We start from the raw sequence: 20,432 nt of genomic DNA, 5'->3' as shown, positions 1-20,432 counted from the left end.
AAAAAAAAAAAAAAAACACACACACACACACACACACACAAAAACAAGATAGCAATGTAGTTTCTAAAAAATGTAGCTATGTAAGTGTAGGAAGTCTAAATGAATATACCAAAATGTCAACAGTGGCAGTATTTCAATAACGGGAAAAGATTTTATTTTGGCTTTCTTTCCTTCAAAAATTTCAATAATCACGTTTATCAGAAAAATGTTACAAAAATCTGACAAATTTCTCAAAATAAAGAGACATGCTGTTCATCCATTACACTAGGTATTTTACTTTATATCCTTACATTAAATCATTCGTTCGAATACTTTCAAGCACCTACTATGTGCTGAACATGGCTAAGCTCTGGGAATGCAAAGATATGTAAAAAATCTAATCAAATATATAACTTCATAAGGAGTAAAGCCTTTGAGGTGCAGGCATATACCTGTCTCATGACCTAATTTGATTTACTTTCCCAATTAGATCACAAGACTGTTATGTGCCTGGACCTCATCAACTCTACTCCTTTTTGAAGTTATGTTTATATAACTTTAGTTGTTATTAAGGATCATATTTTAAAAAAGAAACATAAGAGTAATGTGTTAGCATGTTTTATAATTTATCATAGGTATTATTTATAATGTCTAATGTTCTGTTACATAAACACTACAAAACGTCTGAAATCTGGAATAAAATTCACCCCATTCTTTATTTTCCAGCAGATTTTCAGAATATTAGAACAGTGGCATTCTCCTGAACATGATGCTAGAACCAAGTCAGAGTCATCCATTCAGATACTCTGTTGAAGTCACAACGTATTTCAGAAACCAGAGGAGATCCTGCCGCCAAGGGGCTTGCAGGAGAGACAAAATGCAGAGTCCTAAGCAATAGAAAAAGAATACTATAACGACTGTGTTACTGTGCTATGTGTCCAATGACTAGTAAGGGAAAGATGAACTAAAAACAGCTAACTGCTGAAAAAATGTAAAGGAAGAGGAACAGAATCCATGAAACTAGATGCAAGTGGCATTTTAGGATTATTCTAGCACCAGTGTACAAGATGAACTGGAGGATGGAAAAGTGTAAGCAGGCGGTGTAGGTGAGAAACTATTGTAAATCAAGAACAAAATGTAAGGAAATGAATTGACATGGTAAAAATGGGAATGGAAAGAAGACACAATGCCATACCTATTAAAAAGAAATAAAGTTGGTAACAATACGGGGAACAACTAAAAAGCATCAGCTGAAGATTAAAGTTTCAAGTTTAGGTAACTGGGATAACTGACTTCCATCAAAGCAAAAAGTATGTGATGTCACGTTTTTCTAGGGTGGGGCTATAAAGAACATATGGACAAAAGGTCAAAATAAGTATCTTTTGGACAAGCACAAAATCCACTTAAGACAAAGATGGAAACGATGATCTGGCTACTTTTTCAGAAAAAAAAATACAGTTAACTGCAACTCCTCTATCTCCTCTATTTAACAAACATTTATTATTAATAAATGCCTACTATGTCCCAGGTCCTGTGCCAGAGCAGAAATGAAGATACACATGTGAGTGTAAAAGAGCAGGCACTGCTTGACCCTGTCCTCTTCACCCCAAGGTCTGGGTTATGGTTAAACAACATTTCATGCTGTACAGTTGGATATGGTGCTTTATTATTGCTACAAACATTTCACATTTTTTTGGTCAGTGAGTTCTGCTTTTAAATACTTAAGTGATGATCTCCAATGTCAATTTCCAAATTTAAGTTTAACGCAATACGGTGAGTAAAGATAAGAACACAGGTACAAAAGAGAAATTTCATTTGGGCATCAACAAACTTCTGCGTCTTAGTTACCAATATTGAGACCATAGCAACTCCGTAAAACAGGTTGCGTAACAGTCCTCCAAATTGCAATTCAGTCCTAAAATCTAGTTCGTACGAAGCTCTGTAACACTGTCCTACGGAAATATACAACTCACTTTTAAGATTCAATCCACTTATTTTTTGAGAGCAATTGAAAACACATAACTGTTGCCTGAAAAATCTTTGCAACTGCACATCGTTAAAATTAAACACATACCTGAAAGTTTAAAATTCGGCTCGTTTTTTGTTAAAGAGCCGTCAGCCTGAAACAGGTCACGCTGGGGAGAAAAAGCCATAGGCTCATCCATCTGAATCCCCAAAGACGCCTCCATCACAAGACAAAAGGGATGCAAAATGCCGGCTAAGGGATTACATCCACAGGGGAAGCAAAGCAGCTGTGAAAATTAGAACACTGGAGAAGTTTAGATCACTCGCTAAACCACGCACTAAAAACATACCACTGCCCTCAAAGGGGCAAACATTTTTAAACGCACCTTGTGTTCAAACCTCCACAGTAGGGCATACTGTTTCCATTTCTAAGGAATTCCATGTGCTTTACTTTCACCTCCCAGAAACACCGGCAGAGGGCTGCAGGGAGAATTTCCCGGTCGGGGCACCCACGCAGCAGCAGGCGCAGTGGGGGCGGCGAGTCCGGCGTAGTTGCGGGACCGCGTGGGGGAGGGGCCGAGCGCCGGGGGCGGTTTGAAGTCAGGAAATGGACTGAGGGAGGAAACCGTTTCGCCACTGACAGGGAGCGCCAGGAGGCTCGTCCAACGCCCCACGCAAGTTGATGGAGAACTGATACGACCCTGGGCCACGAGTGCCGGGCAGAGTGGGCGGAAGGTGGAATGAATGGGAATCCTCCTGCCAGCCCTGGTCGCGAGCGCCGCCGGGAAGGACCGGCTACCCTCGGGCCCGAGACCTAATAGGATGCTTAGTACGCAGGCGCGCGACTTTCCCGCCGCAGGTCAGAGGGATCCCAAGGGGATCGAGGAACGGAACTGCACGGCGAGAAAACCGAAGTCACTATCCAGAATTCGCTCCTAATCCCTCAGAATCCCGCGACATGGAACAAACCGTCGGAAACTCACAGTTTAAGGGAGTACGACTTCTGTGGCCCCCAGATGCCTGGGTCGCCGTCTCCAAGAGCTCCCCACCTACCGAGTCGATCGGATGCGCCTGCGCAGCACTTCCCGCCGCCGCTCTGGTTGCACATGCGCATACTAAAGCCCTTGGCGCCGCGGATTCCGCTACTAGGCGCTTGCGCAAGGGGGTGGCGTTTCTTCCCGCTGCCTTGACCTGCAGGAAGAGCCGTTACCGGAATGGAGCCCGGGGATGATCTGAAAAAACTGGGTGAACTGTAAGGTTAAGGGCCCAACACGGTTTCCAGGAAAGAAGCTAGCTCAGAGACGGAAAAACCTCAGGTGCTGACACATCCCTATGTACCGTGGCCGCACAACACATTGGGCACGCCATGAGGAAGGCACTTTCTTGACTCTCTGCTTTTACTTCCTTTTCGTTGAGTGCCCTACTTCCCCGTTAAAAAACAAGCAAAAAAATGTAATTGCTGATTGTTTGTGACTGTATTAGTGGAAATTAGCACAGTGGCAAGCAGGCAGTGTGTACCATTTACTGAGCCCTTGGCTATGAGGTAGGCGGGTTTCTAGGGGCTGGGATCATAGTGAACAAGACAAACACCATCCCTGTAGGAAACTGAATTCCAGTGAAGCGATGACAATAAACGGATGAATTAATGAACAGTATTCTTTCCAGTATTGATTACTACTTGAAGGAAATAAAATGAAGAGACGTGATACTGACTGGGAAGGTGGTATCTTGATGAGATGGTCAGGGAACGCCTCTCAAAGAGACCTGGATGAGAAAGACCTGGTAGGGAAACTATTGACCTGGTAAAGAAAGGACAAGGCAAATGCAGAGAGAAAACAGGAGCTTGGTATGTTGCAGGGGGAGGGCAGGGAAGGCCAGTGTGGGGGAAGCCTAGTGAGTGAGTGGGAAGATAGTCCCAGATAGATGAGGTTGGAGAGTTAGGCAGAAGCCAGACCATGTAGGTCCTTGAAAGCCAGGGTAAGAAGTTTGGCTTTTATTCTGAGTACAGTGGGAAGCTATTTGAAACTTTTAAAGCAAGAGAGTGATATGATCTATGTCTTATGAAGAGAATGGATTGTAGAGGGGCAAGAGTGGAAGCAGAGAAAATAGGATGCACTTCATGTTTAGGAGGAAGATAATGGTAGTGTGGACCAGAACAATGGCAGGAGAAATAAAAGAAATAAGACAGTGAGGTTTGGTGATTGGCTGTGGAAAATGAAGAAAAGGGCATCATCAAAAGTGAATCTTAGGTTTTGGGGCGAGCACATGTGTCGGTGGTAGTGCCGCATAGAAGGGAAATCTGTGAGGTAATGGTTTTTGATTGAGGTGGAAGAGAGTAAATCAAGAATTCTAGTGTAGATACTGAGAAAGAGAAAAGCATACCATGACATCCAGGAGATGGCCTGGTACCACCAGTTTGGCTTGCTGTTGCTATGAGCTGGCCTGGCAATCACAGCTAGGCATTGGTATTCTTCTATTGAACAGAAACAATTTCACAGAACATCAGACAAGACCACTCTGTGGCCATGATAGATCAAGACAAAAGTAAGATCACTCTGTAATCATAACAACACAGACACAACATAAACATTGTCCAAGCTGTAAAAATGATCAAATATCTTTATCCTGGCTAATAGGCATGCCTGCTGCTTCTTTACCAATTACAGTTTTAGCCTCAGTCTAGTCTTCCTTCTACATAATACTTATTAAAATACCCAATTATAGAATTATCTTTGCTTCCTTATAGCTTCCAATCCAGGCCAAAGTCCCTCTTTCTTGAACCCTTCCATAAATCTCCTAACACCCAAATTCTATAACAAGTCCTTTTTAACACCCTCTTCCTGAGACATCTCATTGTTCCCCATGGTGCATTCTCAGATACTGAGACAAGCAATAAATCCAAGTTGCCGAGCTATAGTTGTGTTTCTGGTGATCACTGTCTGTAGGTCATTAACAACAATCAAGCCTAAGATACCTATTTGATATGCAAGTGATGATGTCAAATAAACATGAATATATTGGTCTGGGGTATAGTTCAGGGTGAAAAAATAAACTTGTCAGCTATGAATTTGTAGATGAAACTTAGTCTTGGACTATATGGTATTATCTAAGCAAAGATTGTAGACAGAGAGCTGGGCTATGATGACTTCCAACATTTCAAAGTTGAGCAGAGGAAGAGGAAGAACCAGCAAGAAACTGAGAAGGAGTAGTCTGTGAGGTAAGAAGGCGATGTCATAGAAATCAAGAGCAGAAAGTTTTACAGTTGGAAGAGAGGGCTCAGCTGTAGCAAATGCTTCACAGATGTAGTGAGGATACAGAATTGATCGGAGATAGTCATTAGAGCCTTTAGAAAGAGCAGCTTTGGAGTGAGACAGAAAGACCATTGAAGAATTTATTGAAGAACAAAAGATCTACAAATGGAGACCACTATTGAAGTTTTGTTTGTCTTAGTTTGGTTTCTTGTCTTTATTTGGGGGGAAGGGGACACAAATAGAATGGTGGCTACAGTATCAAATTGTTTATATGCCTTATACTAGCTGTGTAACTTCAGCAAGTTATTCAATATCTTTGACACTCAGTCCCTTTATTTCAAAAATGTAAAATGGACAAAATACTTGCTTGGTTTTGCTATAGTGATTAAATTAGATAAAGTGACATAAGACATGTAAAGTGCTTGGTCCCGTAGGTCTGGACGTTGTTAGCTTGTGTTAGTTAATTTATAATAGGTATTTTTCCCCCCTTTCTCTGTAATCCTATCCCTAATACCTAGCACATGACTGTTCACATAGTATGGATTTAATAAATGGCTATGGAATTAATGTACAACAAGAAGTTAGGTTTTATTCATTTATGTATTTACTTAGTAGAAACAGGGTCTCGCTCTGTTGCCCAGGCTACAGTGCAGTGGCATTATCATGAATCACTGCAGCCTCAAACTCCTGGGCTCAAGTGATTCTCCTGCTATAGCCTCCCAAGTAGCAAGGATTACAGATTTATGCCACCATGCTCAGCTAGAAATTAGGTTTTAAGTGGTTGGTTGTACTTATGTCTCCTGTAAGCAGATTGGAGGTAAATTGTTGATTAAAAATTATTTAGAGATTTTGATAACTACATACACAAAGTTGTCTTTAGTCTTAGACCAGTGCTGTTACCATTTTTCCTTCCTAACATGTTCATTCTGCCTCCAGGTCTGTTTGAGCTGCATTTGTGTGTGTGTGTGTGTGTTTTTTTCTTGTTTTTATCTTTTGCTTCTGTCTATCTCTTTGTCTTCCAAAGTCAGTGAAATTTTCTTTAAATAGTCTAGCCCAGAATCTGTCCCTTCCCTAACTCATGGCTGGCCCATTATAGACTGGAAAAAGTTACTAACTCAGAGTTAGCAAGAGAAGCCAAGGAACTGTTTGTGCCAGTGAAATTGTGGATCTATGCTGTTGCAAAGGGATCCTGCCCTCCTAAGTGCCCTTCTTTCCTAGAGGGAGCACATGAGAACTATCTTGTTAGTGGACTTTAAACTGCTTAGGCACCAGGTAATCTGCATTTAGAAGCCAAGTGATTATAAGAGTTGTCTGGGAAAACCAGGTGTCCAGCTACTGGAGACCTTGGGGCCTGTGGAAATTTGAGTTGGGTGCATGCAACTTCTTACTGTGGGAGAAATGGGGAGTCTCTGGTCAGTTGTACAGTCAACTCAGAATAAGTTCCCAGAACAACGTACAATTCTGCTCTTCTCTCCATGAAGGTCCCTACTAAAGGACACACACACACACACACACACACACACACACACACACACACACAGAAAGAGAAAGAAAAGAAAAAAAGAAAGAAATGACAAAGGAAAAGTTACTGGAAGTCTCATTCCCCTCCCCACTATTATGTATGTAAACAGCTGACACACTCTCTTAGAACCTCTTGTCTTTGAGGAATGTATTAGCCTAGGAGAGAAATAAAGCAGGCCAGGCATGGTGGCTCACACCTATAATCCCAGCACTTTGGGAGGCTGAGGCGGGCAGATCACTTGAGTCCAGGAGTATGAGACCAGCTTGGGCAACATGGTGAAACACTGTCTCTACAAAAAAAAATTGCCAAAAAAAAAAAAAAAAAAGGATTAGCTCATGGTGGCACACACCTGTAGTCCCAGCTAATTGGGAGGCTGAGGTGGGAGGATCCCTTGAGCCTTGTGGGTGAAGGCCACAGCGAGCTGTGATGGCACCACTGCACTGTAGCCTGGGTGACAAAGCAAGACTTTGTCTTAAAAAAAAAGATTAAGCAAAAACAGCTTTTGAAACTGAGCAGAAATTATTTCTTAGGGCAATGTCCTGGTAAATGAAGAAATTCCCAGGTTGTAAAATGAAATTCTAGCCAGTCATTATAAAGTATACCAGGACAAAACACTTAGAATTTAATGGGGAAAATTTTTATTTCAAAAATAAAATTGCAAATTATTTAAAATCAGAAGGCTATGAATCAATTCTGAAACTACAATGAATCAATTCTGAAACTACAATGAAACAGTGAGACAATTAGAAATACACAAAGGTCCATATATTCATCAAAGTTCGATTTCTCAATTAATAATGTAGGACAGAAAACAATTGCCTTACAGGATTGTGACACAAACCAAATAACATTTAAAGCTTCTGGGAGAACTTATGGAAAACACCTAACACTTGAATTTATTTTTCATTCAAAAATAAACTAGGAGGAAGAGGCTATATGCTGAGTGACTTAATAAATGTTTAGAGATGGAGAGTGACATATTCTCACTTGTCAGTGGGAGCTAAATAATCTGTACACATGGACATAAAGTGTGAAATGATACACACTGAAGAGTCAGGAGAATGGGAGGGTGGGAGGGGTGTGAGGATGACAAATTTCTTAATGGGTACAATATACATTGTATGGGTCCTGGATACACTAAAAGTCCAGACTTTACCACTATGCAATATATCATGTAAAAACACTGCACTTGTACCCCTTAAATTTATACAAATATAAAAAGAGAGAGCAAGAGTGAGAAAGAACTTAAAATAGATGACCTGAAATGGTCTCTTTTGGAAAAGCTTCAATTTTTTTAGTCTTCTCTTCATGAGGCCTTATGCTGCATATAGGACGTTTCTATTCTGTGTTTATTTCTCCTTAAGAGATGATGAAAAGCGACTAAGCACCTAGTTTGATTATGAAGTACAAAGGTTACAAGAAAGCAAAAGTAGCAATCCTGGTCTCATCATTGCTAATTGACAAGAATGTTGCTTCTAGCATTACCAAATGTGGTCTCTTTTACAAAGGAAAGCAATTTAATATAATAATAACCAGGTCAGTGATTCTAACAAGTGGATCATAGGAACAAATTAACCAATGAAAATACATCCCTTTCCCTCTGATGTAGCTTTTTTTGGAGGAGGTGGATTAGTGAGCACTGGGTCCCTGTTGGATGAGGGGTTAGGGAAGGGATAGCCTGAGCTCTAAACATAGAAGGGCTTCCATGCATATCCTACATGTCTGGATGATGGATTGAGACTTGAGTCTGCCATTTTTGGCTTCCCCCGAAGATGATAGTCAGCAGCAGTCAAAGTCATGGTCCAAGAACGGTCAGCAACATAGCTCTTGCCTCGAGACACACCTCTTCTTGGAAAAACACCCAAAAGAGTATTCTGCTTTGGGGCCAACAGTGGGAGAGTATGAATAAATAGAATAGATACTTCCTGCACACAAGGTATGGGCTCACAACAAGAGCTAGGCAGCTGGTGACACTACTTTCTTTGTGACCCACTGCTCCTCTAATAAATAGGTCTGTTTGTTTATAGGAACCTGGTGAATTATTGAGAGGGAATTGGGATAAGCCATTCTGCCCTCCACCCCTTTCCTCAGGGTACAGCTGGAATTGAGGTAAGTACATAATATCTAAGTTTAGGCCTATATTGGAATAATGAGGGAAATGAACACTTTTGGCCACTTAATGAGCCAAATGGACACTGAATGAGGTAAAAGAACATAGTACTGTACTGGTGTTGAGGGACATAAATTCTAGCAACCAAACTGGAGGGCTTCCCTCTCATCCAAGCATCCCCAACAAAAATGAGAAAAGTTCGATAGCAGTGCTAAAAGGGAAAACCTCTGTAACTCCTTATCAATACCATTTGATGTATATTTGAATTATTGACGTAATGATTGTAAGAGAAGGGGATGCATTTAATGCACACTGCCATAGGCATTGAGTTGGGCACTGTAGTGAGATATTTTTATGTATTATCTTATTAATTCTTCATTGGATGTATTTTATAGATCATGAATATTAGCTTTAGAAAAGACTGGCCAGGCACAGTAGCTCACGCCTGTAATCCCAGCACTTGTGGCAGGCTGAGGTGGGTGGATTGTTGAGCCTGGGAAACAGGGTAAAACTTCATCTCTACTAAAACAGTAAAATTAGCTGGGCGTGGTGGTGTGTGCCTCCAGTCCCAGCTACTTGGGAGGCTGAGTTGAGAGGATCACCTGAGCCTGAGAGGTCAAGGCTGCAGTGAGCCAAGATAAGGCCACTGCACTCCAGCCTGGGAGACAGAGCAACCCTGTCTCAAAAAAACAAAAAAAAAGGACTAAGTAAATTACTGATGACAACCAGCCAGTAAGTGGCAGAAGTGAAATTGGAATCTCTGAACACAAAGGTCTTCATTTGGATTAGACCTCCACTATTTTTTTCCTTTTTTTATTGTGGTAAAATACACATAACATACAGTTTACCATCTTAACCATCTTTAAGTATACAATTCAGTGGTGATTTAAGATGATTTAAGATTTTGAAAAATCCCTAGAAGTTTCAAGTTCAGGCCCTTCATATTGGTGCCTTTTTGCTGGAAAAAAAATATGCTTAAGAGCACATTTTTAAAATGATATATCAATACTGTATAAAATTTTTCATATTCTTATGTGTTTTAAAATTACAGAATAAGATTATAATTAGCCAACTTTTATTTTTGAAAACATAAAGATGTGAATGTCCATTATTTAAGACAAATAGTTGTACAACCATTACCACCATCCATCTCTAGATCTCTTTCCACCTTGTAAAACTGAAACTCTATACCCATTGAACAATAACTTCATTCCCTAGTTCCCCAGACCCTGGCAACTACCATTCTACTTTTTGTCTCTATGGATTTGACTACTAAGGAACTCAGGCAGAATCATACACATTTGTCATTTTGTGATGGGCGCATTTCGCTTAGCATAATATCCTCAAGGTTCATCTGTGTTGCAGCATATGTCAGAATTTCCTTCCTGTTTAAGGTTACATAATATTTCATTGTATTCAGATGCTATGTGTGAATATACAACCTCTGTATCTGTGGGTTTCATATCTGTGGATTCAACCAACTAAAATTGAAAATATTCAGGGGGAAAAATAGACGGTTGCATCTGGACTGAACATATACAGATGTTTTTCCTTGCCATGATTCCCTAAACAATACAATATAACAACTATTTACATAGCATTTACATTGCATTAGGTATTATAAGTAATCTAGAGATGATTTAAAATATATGGGAGGATTGAATAGATTATGTGAAAATACTACACCATTTTATATAAGGGACTTGAGCATCTGTGGATTTGGGTATTTGTGGGGAGTCTGGTAATCAGTCCCTCATGGATACCAAAGGACGACTGTCACATTTTGCTTATCCATTTGTCTGTCGATAAAGAGTTGGGTTGTTTCCATGTTTTAGCTATGCCAAATAATGCTGCTATAAACATGGGTATACGAATATCTCTTTGAGACCCTTTCAGTTCTTTTGAGTATGTACCTAGCAGTGGAATTGCTAGATCCTATGGTAGTTCTATTTTTTAATTTTGATGAACTACCATACTGTTTTCCACAGCAGCTGCACCATTTTATATTTCTACCAACAGTGCACAGAGTTCTAATTTCCCCACATTTTTGCCAACACCTTTTTTTTTTTTTTTAACAGTGGCCATCCTAATGGGTGTGAGGTGGAATCTCACTGTGGTAACAATTTGCATTTCCCTAGGAATTACTGATGTTGAGCATCTTTTCATGTGTTTGTGACCATTTGTATATCTTCTATGGAGAAAAGTATATTCAAGCCCTTCACCAATTTTTTGAATTTTTTAAAAATTGTTGAATTTTAGGAGTTCTCATATGCAGGGTATTAATCCCTTATCAGATGTATAACTTGCCAATATTTTCTCCTATTGTGTGGGTTGACTTTTTACTTTGTTTATAGTGTCTTTTTTTTTTTGGGGGGGGACGGAGTTTCGCTCTTGTTACCCAGGCTGGAGTGCAATGGCGCGATCTCGGCTCACCGCAACCTCCGCCTCCTGGGTTCAGGCAATTCTCCTGCCTCAGCCTCCTGAGTAGCTGGGATTACAGGCACGCGCCACCATGCCCAGCTAATTTTTTGTATTTTTAGTAGAGACGGGGTTTCACCATGTTGACCAGGATGGTCTCGATCTCTTGACCTCGTGATCCACCCGCCTCGGCCTGCCAAAGTGCTGGGATTACAGGCTTGAGCCACCGCGCCCAGCTATAGTGTCTTTTGATGCACAAAGATTTTGTTTTGTTTGTACTCCCAAACGAGCCCAAAAGCTTTAAATTTTCATAAAATACAGTTTGTCTACTTTTTCTTTTGTTGTCTGTGCTTTTGGTGTCACATTCAAGAAATTATTGTCAAATCTAATGTTGAGAAACTTTGGCCCTTTGTTTTCTTCGAAGAGTTTTATAGTTTTAGCTCTTTGTTTAGATCTTTGATCATTTCGAGTTAATTTTTGTAGATGGTGTTAGGTAAAGGTCCAACTTTATTCTTTTTCATGTGGATACCCAGTTTTCCAGGAAACCTTAACTGTATATTTTTTAAGCTTTTTAAATTTGGCTAGCAAATAAATCGCTCAGGCTGACTTCAATTTGAAGTTCCATTTTCAAGTACAGGTAACTTCATGCTCCGTTATTGAAAAGAAAATACTAATTTTTGTTCTATTGTCTTGTAGCATAAAGAGATACAAATCTCTCAGGAGTAGATTAAAAACATTATTTTTTTAAAAAAGGAAGCCAAGTAGTTTAGTGTAATAATTATTTATCTAGTGTTCTTGTATATATATTCATTTATCCTTTTTTTGTGGTACCTGTGTATAGTTGCAACCCAACTTCAAAAACTAAAAACATGAAAAATGGGAAGCTTTGTAAAAAATACCTGCAAATCTACCAAGGGAGAAAAAGTATTTATAGTATGAAATAAATATGTTGCACCTGAAGATAACTGCAGCATACAAAGGAAACAAATAACACATATTTTCCTCCTAAAACATACAGATTTCAAACACTCTGAGGAAAAAAAATCTTGTTACTAAAATTCAGAGAGACTCACAGGACCAAATTCATATTTTAAAAATTAAATGGAAACTTATGAAAATTGAGATTTCTGTACATTCCCAGGGCTCCAATATATAGTAAAATACTATTAGGACTGGAAGGTCAAGGAGCAAGTACTGTGATATGTCAAGTTTCACCTCCAGGGACTGAAACTCTGAAATGTGCTGATTATTTCAGTTCAGCTATGAATGGGAAAAATACCCACTATGATGAAATCATAATGGCTTGACTTCCAATTGTTCATTATCTTTAAAGATTATTTAAGATTTTGAAAAATCCCTAGAAATTTCAAGTTCATGCCCTTTGTGTTGGTGCCTTTTTACAGGAAAAGAAATATGCTTAAGAGCACATTTTAAAAATGATATATCAGTACTGTATAAAACTTTTCATATTCTTGGGCCGGGTGTGGTGGCTCATGCCTGTAATCCAAGCACTTTGGAGGCCAAGGTGGGCGGGTCACCTAAGGTCAAGAGTTCAAGACCAGCCTGACCAACATGGTAAAAACCCGTCTTAAAAAAATAATAATAATTATTAAAAAAAAAGAAAAAAACTTTTCATATTCTTATGTGTTTTAAAATTACAGAATAAGATTGTAATTAGCCTCCTTTTATTTTTTAAAAACATAAAGATGTGAATGTCCATTATTTAAGACAATTTACTAAGATATAATTAATACAGCAATATCAATTTGGGTTTAGTGCTAGTGGTTTTTTGATTTAGAACGATTATCTTCTCAGTTTTATGTTTTAAATACAAAATTTTATCCTAAAGAAGAATTTCCCTGTTAGGCTATGTATCAGTGCCCCTTCTCTAAAATACTAAAATAAATACATATATTTGTTTATTTATTTAATTTTATTTTTTGAGACGGAGTCTTGCTCTGTCACCCAGGCTGGAGTGCAGTGGTGCTATCTCGGCTCACTACAACCTCTGCCTCCCAGGTTAAGTGATTCTCCTGCCTTAGCCTCCTGAGTATCTGGGACTATCATGCCCCTGTGGAACAAATCCAGCCTGATACCTGTTACCCACCATTCCTGGCCCTAAAATAAATTTGAATGGAGGCATAGGTACAATTAACTTTGAAGCTTTAAACACAGTGATAAACAACCTCCCGTAAGTTTGAGATTGGAGCATCACAGGGGCCTGAGAACAATAGACCAAATTTCCTGTGGGACAAATCCAGCCTGCCACCTGTGTTTGTACACACTACAAGCTAAGAATGGATTTTACACTTCTAAGTTACTGAAAAAAATGTATAAAAGAATATTTGGGACATATGAAAGTTATATAAAAGTTAAATTTTAGTGTTCATAAATAAAGTTTTATTGGAACACAGCCATATTCATTTGTTTAATATTGTCTATGGCTGCTTTCACTCTACAGTGGCATAGGTGAGTTGAGTAGCTGTCACAGTGATGTGTGGCCCGCAAAATTGAAAATATTTACTAGCTGGCCCTTTATGGGAAAAGTTTGCCAACTCCTGAGCATCGTAATTGCAGCTTGCATTGTGAAGTCAACATGCAAATAAACCAAATGTCACTAAAGCATGCAGAAGAAATTTTTACCATACAATACATCAGTTGTTTAATATGGAGAAAGAAAGCACGCAATGTTTACTTAGTATTTGTTAATTACAACAGCTAAGAATTGTGACTAGTGTTTTCTAATGAGTTTCTTCTTCTTGACAAGAGAGCATTAGTTTTCTCTTTCCTTGTGAAAAATATACTTATCTCATGATCCTCCATGAGGCAGAGATGGAAGAAATATTGTATGAGTCTCTATGCTGAAGTCTTTGTTAACAGCATGACTATGGATGGACTGTGACTGGCATTTAACTTGGACTTGAGGAGGGAGGAGAGGCCAGCAATACTCAGTACCTCTATTGAAGTGAAGGGAAAGACACACACAGTCTTTTCTTGCTGCCGCTTGTGTAGCTGGAAATGGGTTGTAGTGAAGTCAATAAAATTCTTCAACATCCTTCAATAGCAATGATTCTAGTCCTTCTGAGTAGTTCAAATTCTATGTTGATACTTGTTTTCTTGCACATTCTTCTCTTGCTAGCCACATGAAAATGCTAGAGTAGCACAAATGTCTCAAAATGTAGAGCTCCAAATTATGACACCTCTTTAGAAAGATGGCAGGTCCTCTGGGTATTATAAAACTAGGGCTATATCCTCACTGCCTAGAAATATCCTCTTTTGGTCATCTCTCAAAAAGAGTAACTGTGATCTCAGAGAATATGTTATAGGGAGCTAAAAAAATCTCTTGCCTTCTAGGCACCCTGAAGGCTGTGAGCTGTATGTTTTAAGACTGTATAGGTGGCCGAGTGTGGTGGTTCACATCTGTAATCTCAGCATTTTGGGATCCTGAAGTGGGTGGATCACTGGCGGTCAGGAGTTGGAGACCAGGGTGGCCAAAATGGCAAAACTCTGTCTCTACTAAAAATACAAAAATTAGCTGGGCATGGTGGTGAGCTCCTGTAATCCCAGCTACTGGGGAGGCTGAGGCCTGGGAATTGCTTGAACCTGGGAGGCAAGTTTGCATTGCAGCCTGAGTGACAGAATGAGACTCCATTTCAAATATATANAAAAAAAAAAAAAAAATGCCAGACAGGCAAGGTGGCTCAGGCCTGTAATCCTAGCACCTTGGGAGGCTGAGGAGGGCAGGTCAGTTGAGGTCAGGAGTTCGAGACCAGCCTGGCCAACATGACAAAACTCCGTCTCTATTAAAAATACAAAAATTAGCCGGGTGTGGTGGCAGCCACCCGTAATCCCAGCTACTTGGGAGGCTGAGGCTTGAACCCTGTAGGCAGAGGCTGCAGTGAGCCGAGATTGCGCCACTGAGCTGGGTGACAGAGGAGACCCTGTCTCAAGACTAAAAAATAAAAAATAAAATAAAATGGGCAAACGACCTGAATGACAGTTTAAAGAAGTTATATAAATGGCCAATAATTACATGTAAAGATCCTCAGCATCATTAGTCCCCAGAGAAATGCAGATCAAAACCACAATGAGATGCCACACCATACCTATTAGGATGGCAATAATAAACACAGATAATTAGGCCAGGAGGAATGGCTCACACTTGTAATCCGAGCACTTTGGGAGGCTGAGGTGGGCAGATCACCTGAGGTCAGGAGTTTGAAATCAGCCTGTCCAACATGGTGAAACCCAGTCTCTACTAAAGACAAAAAAAATTAGCCGAGAATGGTGGTGGGCGCCTGTAGTCCCAGCTGCTTGGGAGGCTGAGGCAGGAAATCACTTGAACCTGGCAGGCAGAGGCTGCAGTGAGCTGAAATCACACCACTGCACTCCAGCCTGGGCGACAGATGGAGACTCCATTTCAAATATATATATATATATATATATATATATATATATATATGTACATATAGCCACTGTTTCTTCCAACCATTGCATAGCTAACAAAGGGGCTGAGTGTGGCTATCAAAAAATAAAAGATAAGGTAAAACAGAGGCTCAGGAATGAGAATGAACGGTATCTTCTAGCATGTGATGTATAAAGCATATCATCCCAAATAAATAGCAGTCTTACCAATACAAAATGAAATTTAAAAACAAAATTATTTTTAGATACTGTAAACAGACAAAATTATATTCATTTTTTAGATCCCATGTTTAGATGAGTATTATTTGAATACTCATCTTCTATATAGCAAGAAATCACATCCCTATGATCTATACTAGGTTCCTGTATTTCAATATTTCTGGTATGAAGCACATCTGGAACTTGTCAAGGCAAGTTAACTTTACAAGATAGTTCCTTGTAGCAAGACCCCTGGCCAATGAGTTCTTTCTAACACATTTTCTCTGTAGTTCACTCATGAGTAGTCACCATGAATATTAAAAGTGAAGGATAAGTTCTGTTAAACTTTACATTTTGCTTTAATAAATTGAGCACTTTATCATAAAATTGGTCTAACAACATGCATTCCAAAATTTCTTTTCTTTCTTGTAAACCTTTAGTAGACAGTTTTAGAAACATCTGTGATCACATGATATGCTCACTTCCCTCTTTCATGCCACTTTGTGGTTATGATTTTATATTTCATCGTTTTCAGTATGAGGTTAAGAAATCCTATGAAATAAATTAATATAGGACTGATAATAGGGACCGATATAATATGGATGTTGTCCCCTCTATTGTGTCATGTAGAATTGTAATCCCCAATGTTGGAGGTGGGGCCCCAGGGGAGGTGACTGGATCATGGGAGTGGATTTCTTATGAATGGTTTAGCATAATATCCTGAGTGCTGTCCTCGTGACAGTGAGTTCTCAAGAGATCTGTCTATTTACAAGTGTGCGGCATCCTCCCTCTGGCTCTTTCTTGCTCCTGTTGTTGCTATGTGGCATGCCTGCTCCTGCTTCTCCTTGCACCATGAGTAAAAGCTCCCGGAGGCCTCCCCAGAAGCTGAGCAGATGCTGGCACCATGTTTGCACAGCCTGCAGAACCAAGAGCCAATTAAACTTATTTTCTTTATAACAATACAAGAACCTCCTGTAATATAGGGACTAAACATTCTTCTTAAAGCACCTGAAAAGTTTTGGGATCCTGTCAAAACTCAGCATCCCAGACTTTTGATGCTATTCAGTTTTGGGACATCCAGCACTCATGCAGTAATAACTCTTCAAACATTCAGAACGTGAACTTACACTAAAATATGAATTGCTAAAGTTAGGATGTATAAGATAGTGTCTGTCTGGGTTCCCTGAAGGCCAGCAAGATTTATTTAACAATGTGATTCCAGGGAGCAGGCATACAAAACAGGAAAGAGGAGAAGCCAAGATGAGTACGTATTAAATATTAAAGGGTTAGCCACTCCTGTGGTTGACTGGCACACAATCCTGCAGCATCTTGTGAGGAAGCTTTTGAAATGTGTTGTTGAATTTTTCATGTCCATTTAAAAGGGGAAGCAAATATTTAACCATTAGTTTCTGTCCCTCCTGGGTCAACTCCCTCCCCCTTGCCAGAATACTGAGTGGGTTCCTGTGGGTATGCCACACAGGGGTGCCAGAGGTTCCGCAGGGCAGACAACTAGAGGGACACTTCACAGGTTGAGGCAAGAATACTATCCAGTCACTTCTGCACAAACTTAGTTGAGGTCTACAGAAAACAAGTTGCAGCAGCAGTGGCTGAAGTGAGAGGTCTGGCTGGTAGGGTTTGAATTTTACCCTACTTGCAAGCTAAGAAGTTTGCCTGTCACAGTTTCATGGGCACTGGCAGAAGACATGAAACTGCTGAATCAGGCAAAGGACTTCATTACATATGATACAGCAGGCAGCGTGAATTTCATGTTCATGTTAGCACCTCTTTCCTCCTACTTCCAACAGGGTAACATAGAGGGGAGTCCAAGTGGATGTGGCGCATACAGTGTGAGAAATACCTGAAATATTCCAGGCTTATCCTCAACCTTTTGTATGATGGCCCCAAACAAACCTGCCTAACCCTTTCCCTGGTATAAACTTGGCCTTTATTTTACTGGTGCTATGGTTTAAATGTGTCCCCTACAAAATTCAGGTTTTGCCAATGTGGTATTATTAGGTGGCGAGGCCATTAAGAGGTGATTAGGTCATGAGGGCTCCTCTCTCATGAATGGGATTAGGTACTCTAAGAAAAGGGTCTGATTAGAGAGCTTGCTCCTTTTGCCCTTCCACATTATGTCATGTGAAAATACTGCATCCGTCCTTTCTGGAAGATGAAGCCCTCACCAGACATCTAAGATTGTGTCTCGATTGTAAACTTTCAGCTTCTAGAACTAAGAAAATATTCAGTTCCTTATAAGTTACCTAGATTGTGGCATTCTGTTATAGCAGCGCAAGCAGACTAAGACAACTGGCTAGCAAGCAAATCTATTCTCTGAGCCAGAGATATATATTATCTTATTTTTCCAAAGCTGTCTTCTATGCAAACATCTTGGAAAAGATAGTCGGGAACCAAAGCTACTCATAAGACATGCATAAATGTGAGATATCAATAGAGAACAATCTCCCAACAGGCACAAGAAGTGTTCAATACCAGTGATGTTTAACTGGTTTAAGTAATAGAGATGTTTAGTCTTTTGACACTGGTCACCTTGCTTAATTAGATACTCTTTGCAGAGCCTCTTGTTCCCAGGTTTGGAGAATTCACACAATAATCTGAGCTATCCTAAACTGTGAAAAAATGTAGAAGTTCTATGGGTCTGTATTGACTCTTATCCATTCTCCATATTGTCGTCATGATTAACTACATGTACTTATGTCATACTGCCAACTTGTCTCAAGCATATTGCATAAAATTGAGTTTACAGAGATTTATGTTTGACATGAATGTGGGGAGTTTTTAGTGTTTGAGTGGCAGTATAGAAAAGAAGATATATAAGTTTTAGCAATTTTGCCTCACTGATAAAAGTATTTTAACTGCCTATCCTATACCTATAGGTTGTAACTAATTTCACTTTTGGAGTAACTTGAAGAAGGGAATAATATCATGTTCATTTTTCATTGTCATCTAGCACAATACTTGGCATGTGATAGATACTCAAAAAGATATTTATTGAATAGATTACTAAAGGAAAACACAAAAGACTAAAGTCATCTACAAGAAAAGATAAAGACCAAAAAGAAATGTAAATACCAGTATTGAAATATAGCACTCCATGGTATACTTGTTAGGGATATTGCTATTTTTTTCCTATTTGCTGTGGTTTGAATGTCCTCTTCAAAACTTATCTTGAAATCTAATTGCCACTGTAACAGTATTAAGAGGTGGGGCCTTTAAGGCATGATTAGGTCATGGGGGTGTCACCTTCATAAATGGATTAATGCTATTATGGAAGTAGGTTGGTTATCATAGTAATGGCTTTGTTATAAAAGGGGGCTCTCCCTCACATGTGCTGTCTTGCCCTTCTGCCTATCTGCCATGTGATGTACAGAAAGGCCATCACCAGATAGCAGCACTGTGCTCTTGAACTCCCCAGCCTCTAGAACCATGAGCTAAATAAACCTTTCTTTATAAATTATCCAGTCTGTAGCATTCTGTTATAGCAACAGAAAATAGACTAAACCACTATTTAAACCCTCCTGACCATATCAAGCAGACAGTAAATATTATTGAGCATTTATATGGTGAAATTATTATACCTTTATGGGTAAAAGAAGATCCCTTGAGTTTGTTTCAATGTCACAATCTCTATAAAGAGCCATAGTTTGGCCAGGCATGGTAGCTCTTGCCTGTAATCCCAGCACTTTGGTATGTTGAGGCAGGTGGATCAACTGAGGTTAGGAGTTTAAAACCAGCCTGGCCAAAATGATAATACCCCATCTCTACTAAAAATACAAAAATTATCCGGGCACGGTGATGCATGTGTGTAATCCCAGCTACTTGGGAGGCCGAGGCAGCGGAATCACTTGAACCTAGGAGGCAGAGGTTGCAGTGAGCTGAGATTGTGCCACTGGACTCCAGCCTGGGTGACAGAGCAAGACTCTGTCTCAAACAAACAACAACAACAACAAAACAACAATTTATTTGGCAAGTAGCATATTACAGTAGGTAGCTCCTATGAGCTTTATAATCAAACTAATTTAGTTTTAATCTCAGCTCTACCACTCATTAACCAAATGACAGTAGGTTTCTCATCTAAAAATAGGCATCTAAATCCTACCTTACCAGGTGCTTCTGAGGGCTAAATGAGCCAACATGTTTGAAGCTCCTAGAAGCGTGCTAGCATCCAATAAATGTTAGCTTCTATATTAGTTTCCTGTGGCTTCTGTAACAAATGACCACAAATTAGGTGGATTACAACAATAGAAATGTATTTTCTCATAGTTCTAGAGGCCAGAGGCCTGATATCAAGGTGTTGGCAGAACTGTGGTCCTTTTGAAGATTCTAGGGGGAATACCTTCTTGCCTATTCCGCAGCTTCTGGGGGCTCCAGATATTTCTTGCCGTGTGGCAGCATAACTCCAATCTCTGCCTCCATTTTCATGTGGCCCCTCCTTTTCTCTCACTGTCTCTACTTTGTGTGTTTCTTATAAAGACATTTGTCATTGGATTTAGGGCCCACTCAGACAATTCGGAATGATCTTATTTGATATACTTGGCTTAGTTAC

General features: G+C 39.7%; 1 protein-coding gene across 4 annotated transcripts in view; it reads right to left on the bottom strand.

Annotated features, from left to right (window-relative positions):
* Window positions 1-3,050, bottom strand: part of CDC7 (cell division cycle 7) — a 25,482-nt gene extending 22,432 nt beyond the window's left edge. The window contains exons 1-2 of one of the 4 annotated variants that reach the window (XM_017544132.2): window positions 2,928-3,050; window positions 2,054-2,231 (exon numbers count right to left, since the gene is read on the bottom strand). In XM_017544132.2, the coding sequence (XP_017399621.1) occupies window positions 2,054-2,168 (115 nt within the window). In that variant the 5' untranslated portion in view covers window positions 2,169-2,231; window positions 2,928-3,050. Of the gene's footprint in view, window positions 1-2,053; window positions 2,232-2,330; window positions 2,696-2,927 lie in introns of those variants that run through there. The other 3 variants (XM_017544135.2, XM_037744128.1, XM_037744127.1) reach the window with 3 other exon arrangements.
* Between the last annotated feature and the right edge of the window lie 17,382 nt (window positions 3,051-20,432).

This window comes from Cebus imitator, unplaced genomic scaffold, assembly GCF_001604975.1.
Source record: "Cebus imitator isolate Cc_AM_T3 unplaced genomic scaffold, Cebus_imitator-1.0 Scaffold166, whole genome shotgun sequence".
NCBI classification, from domain to species: Eukaryota; Metazoa; Chordata; class Mammalia; order Primates; family Cebidae; genus Cebus; species Cebus imitator.
Note: the sequence above shows the minus strand (reverse complement) of the source record. Positions and strands in the feature narration are given on the sequence as shown.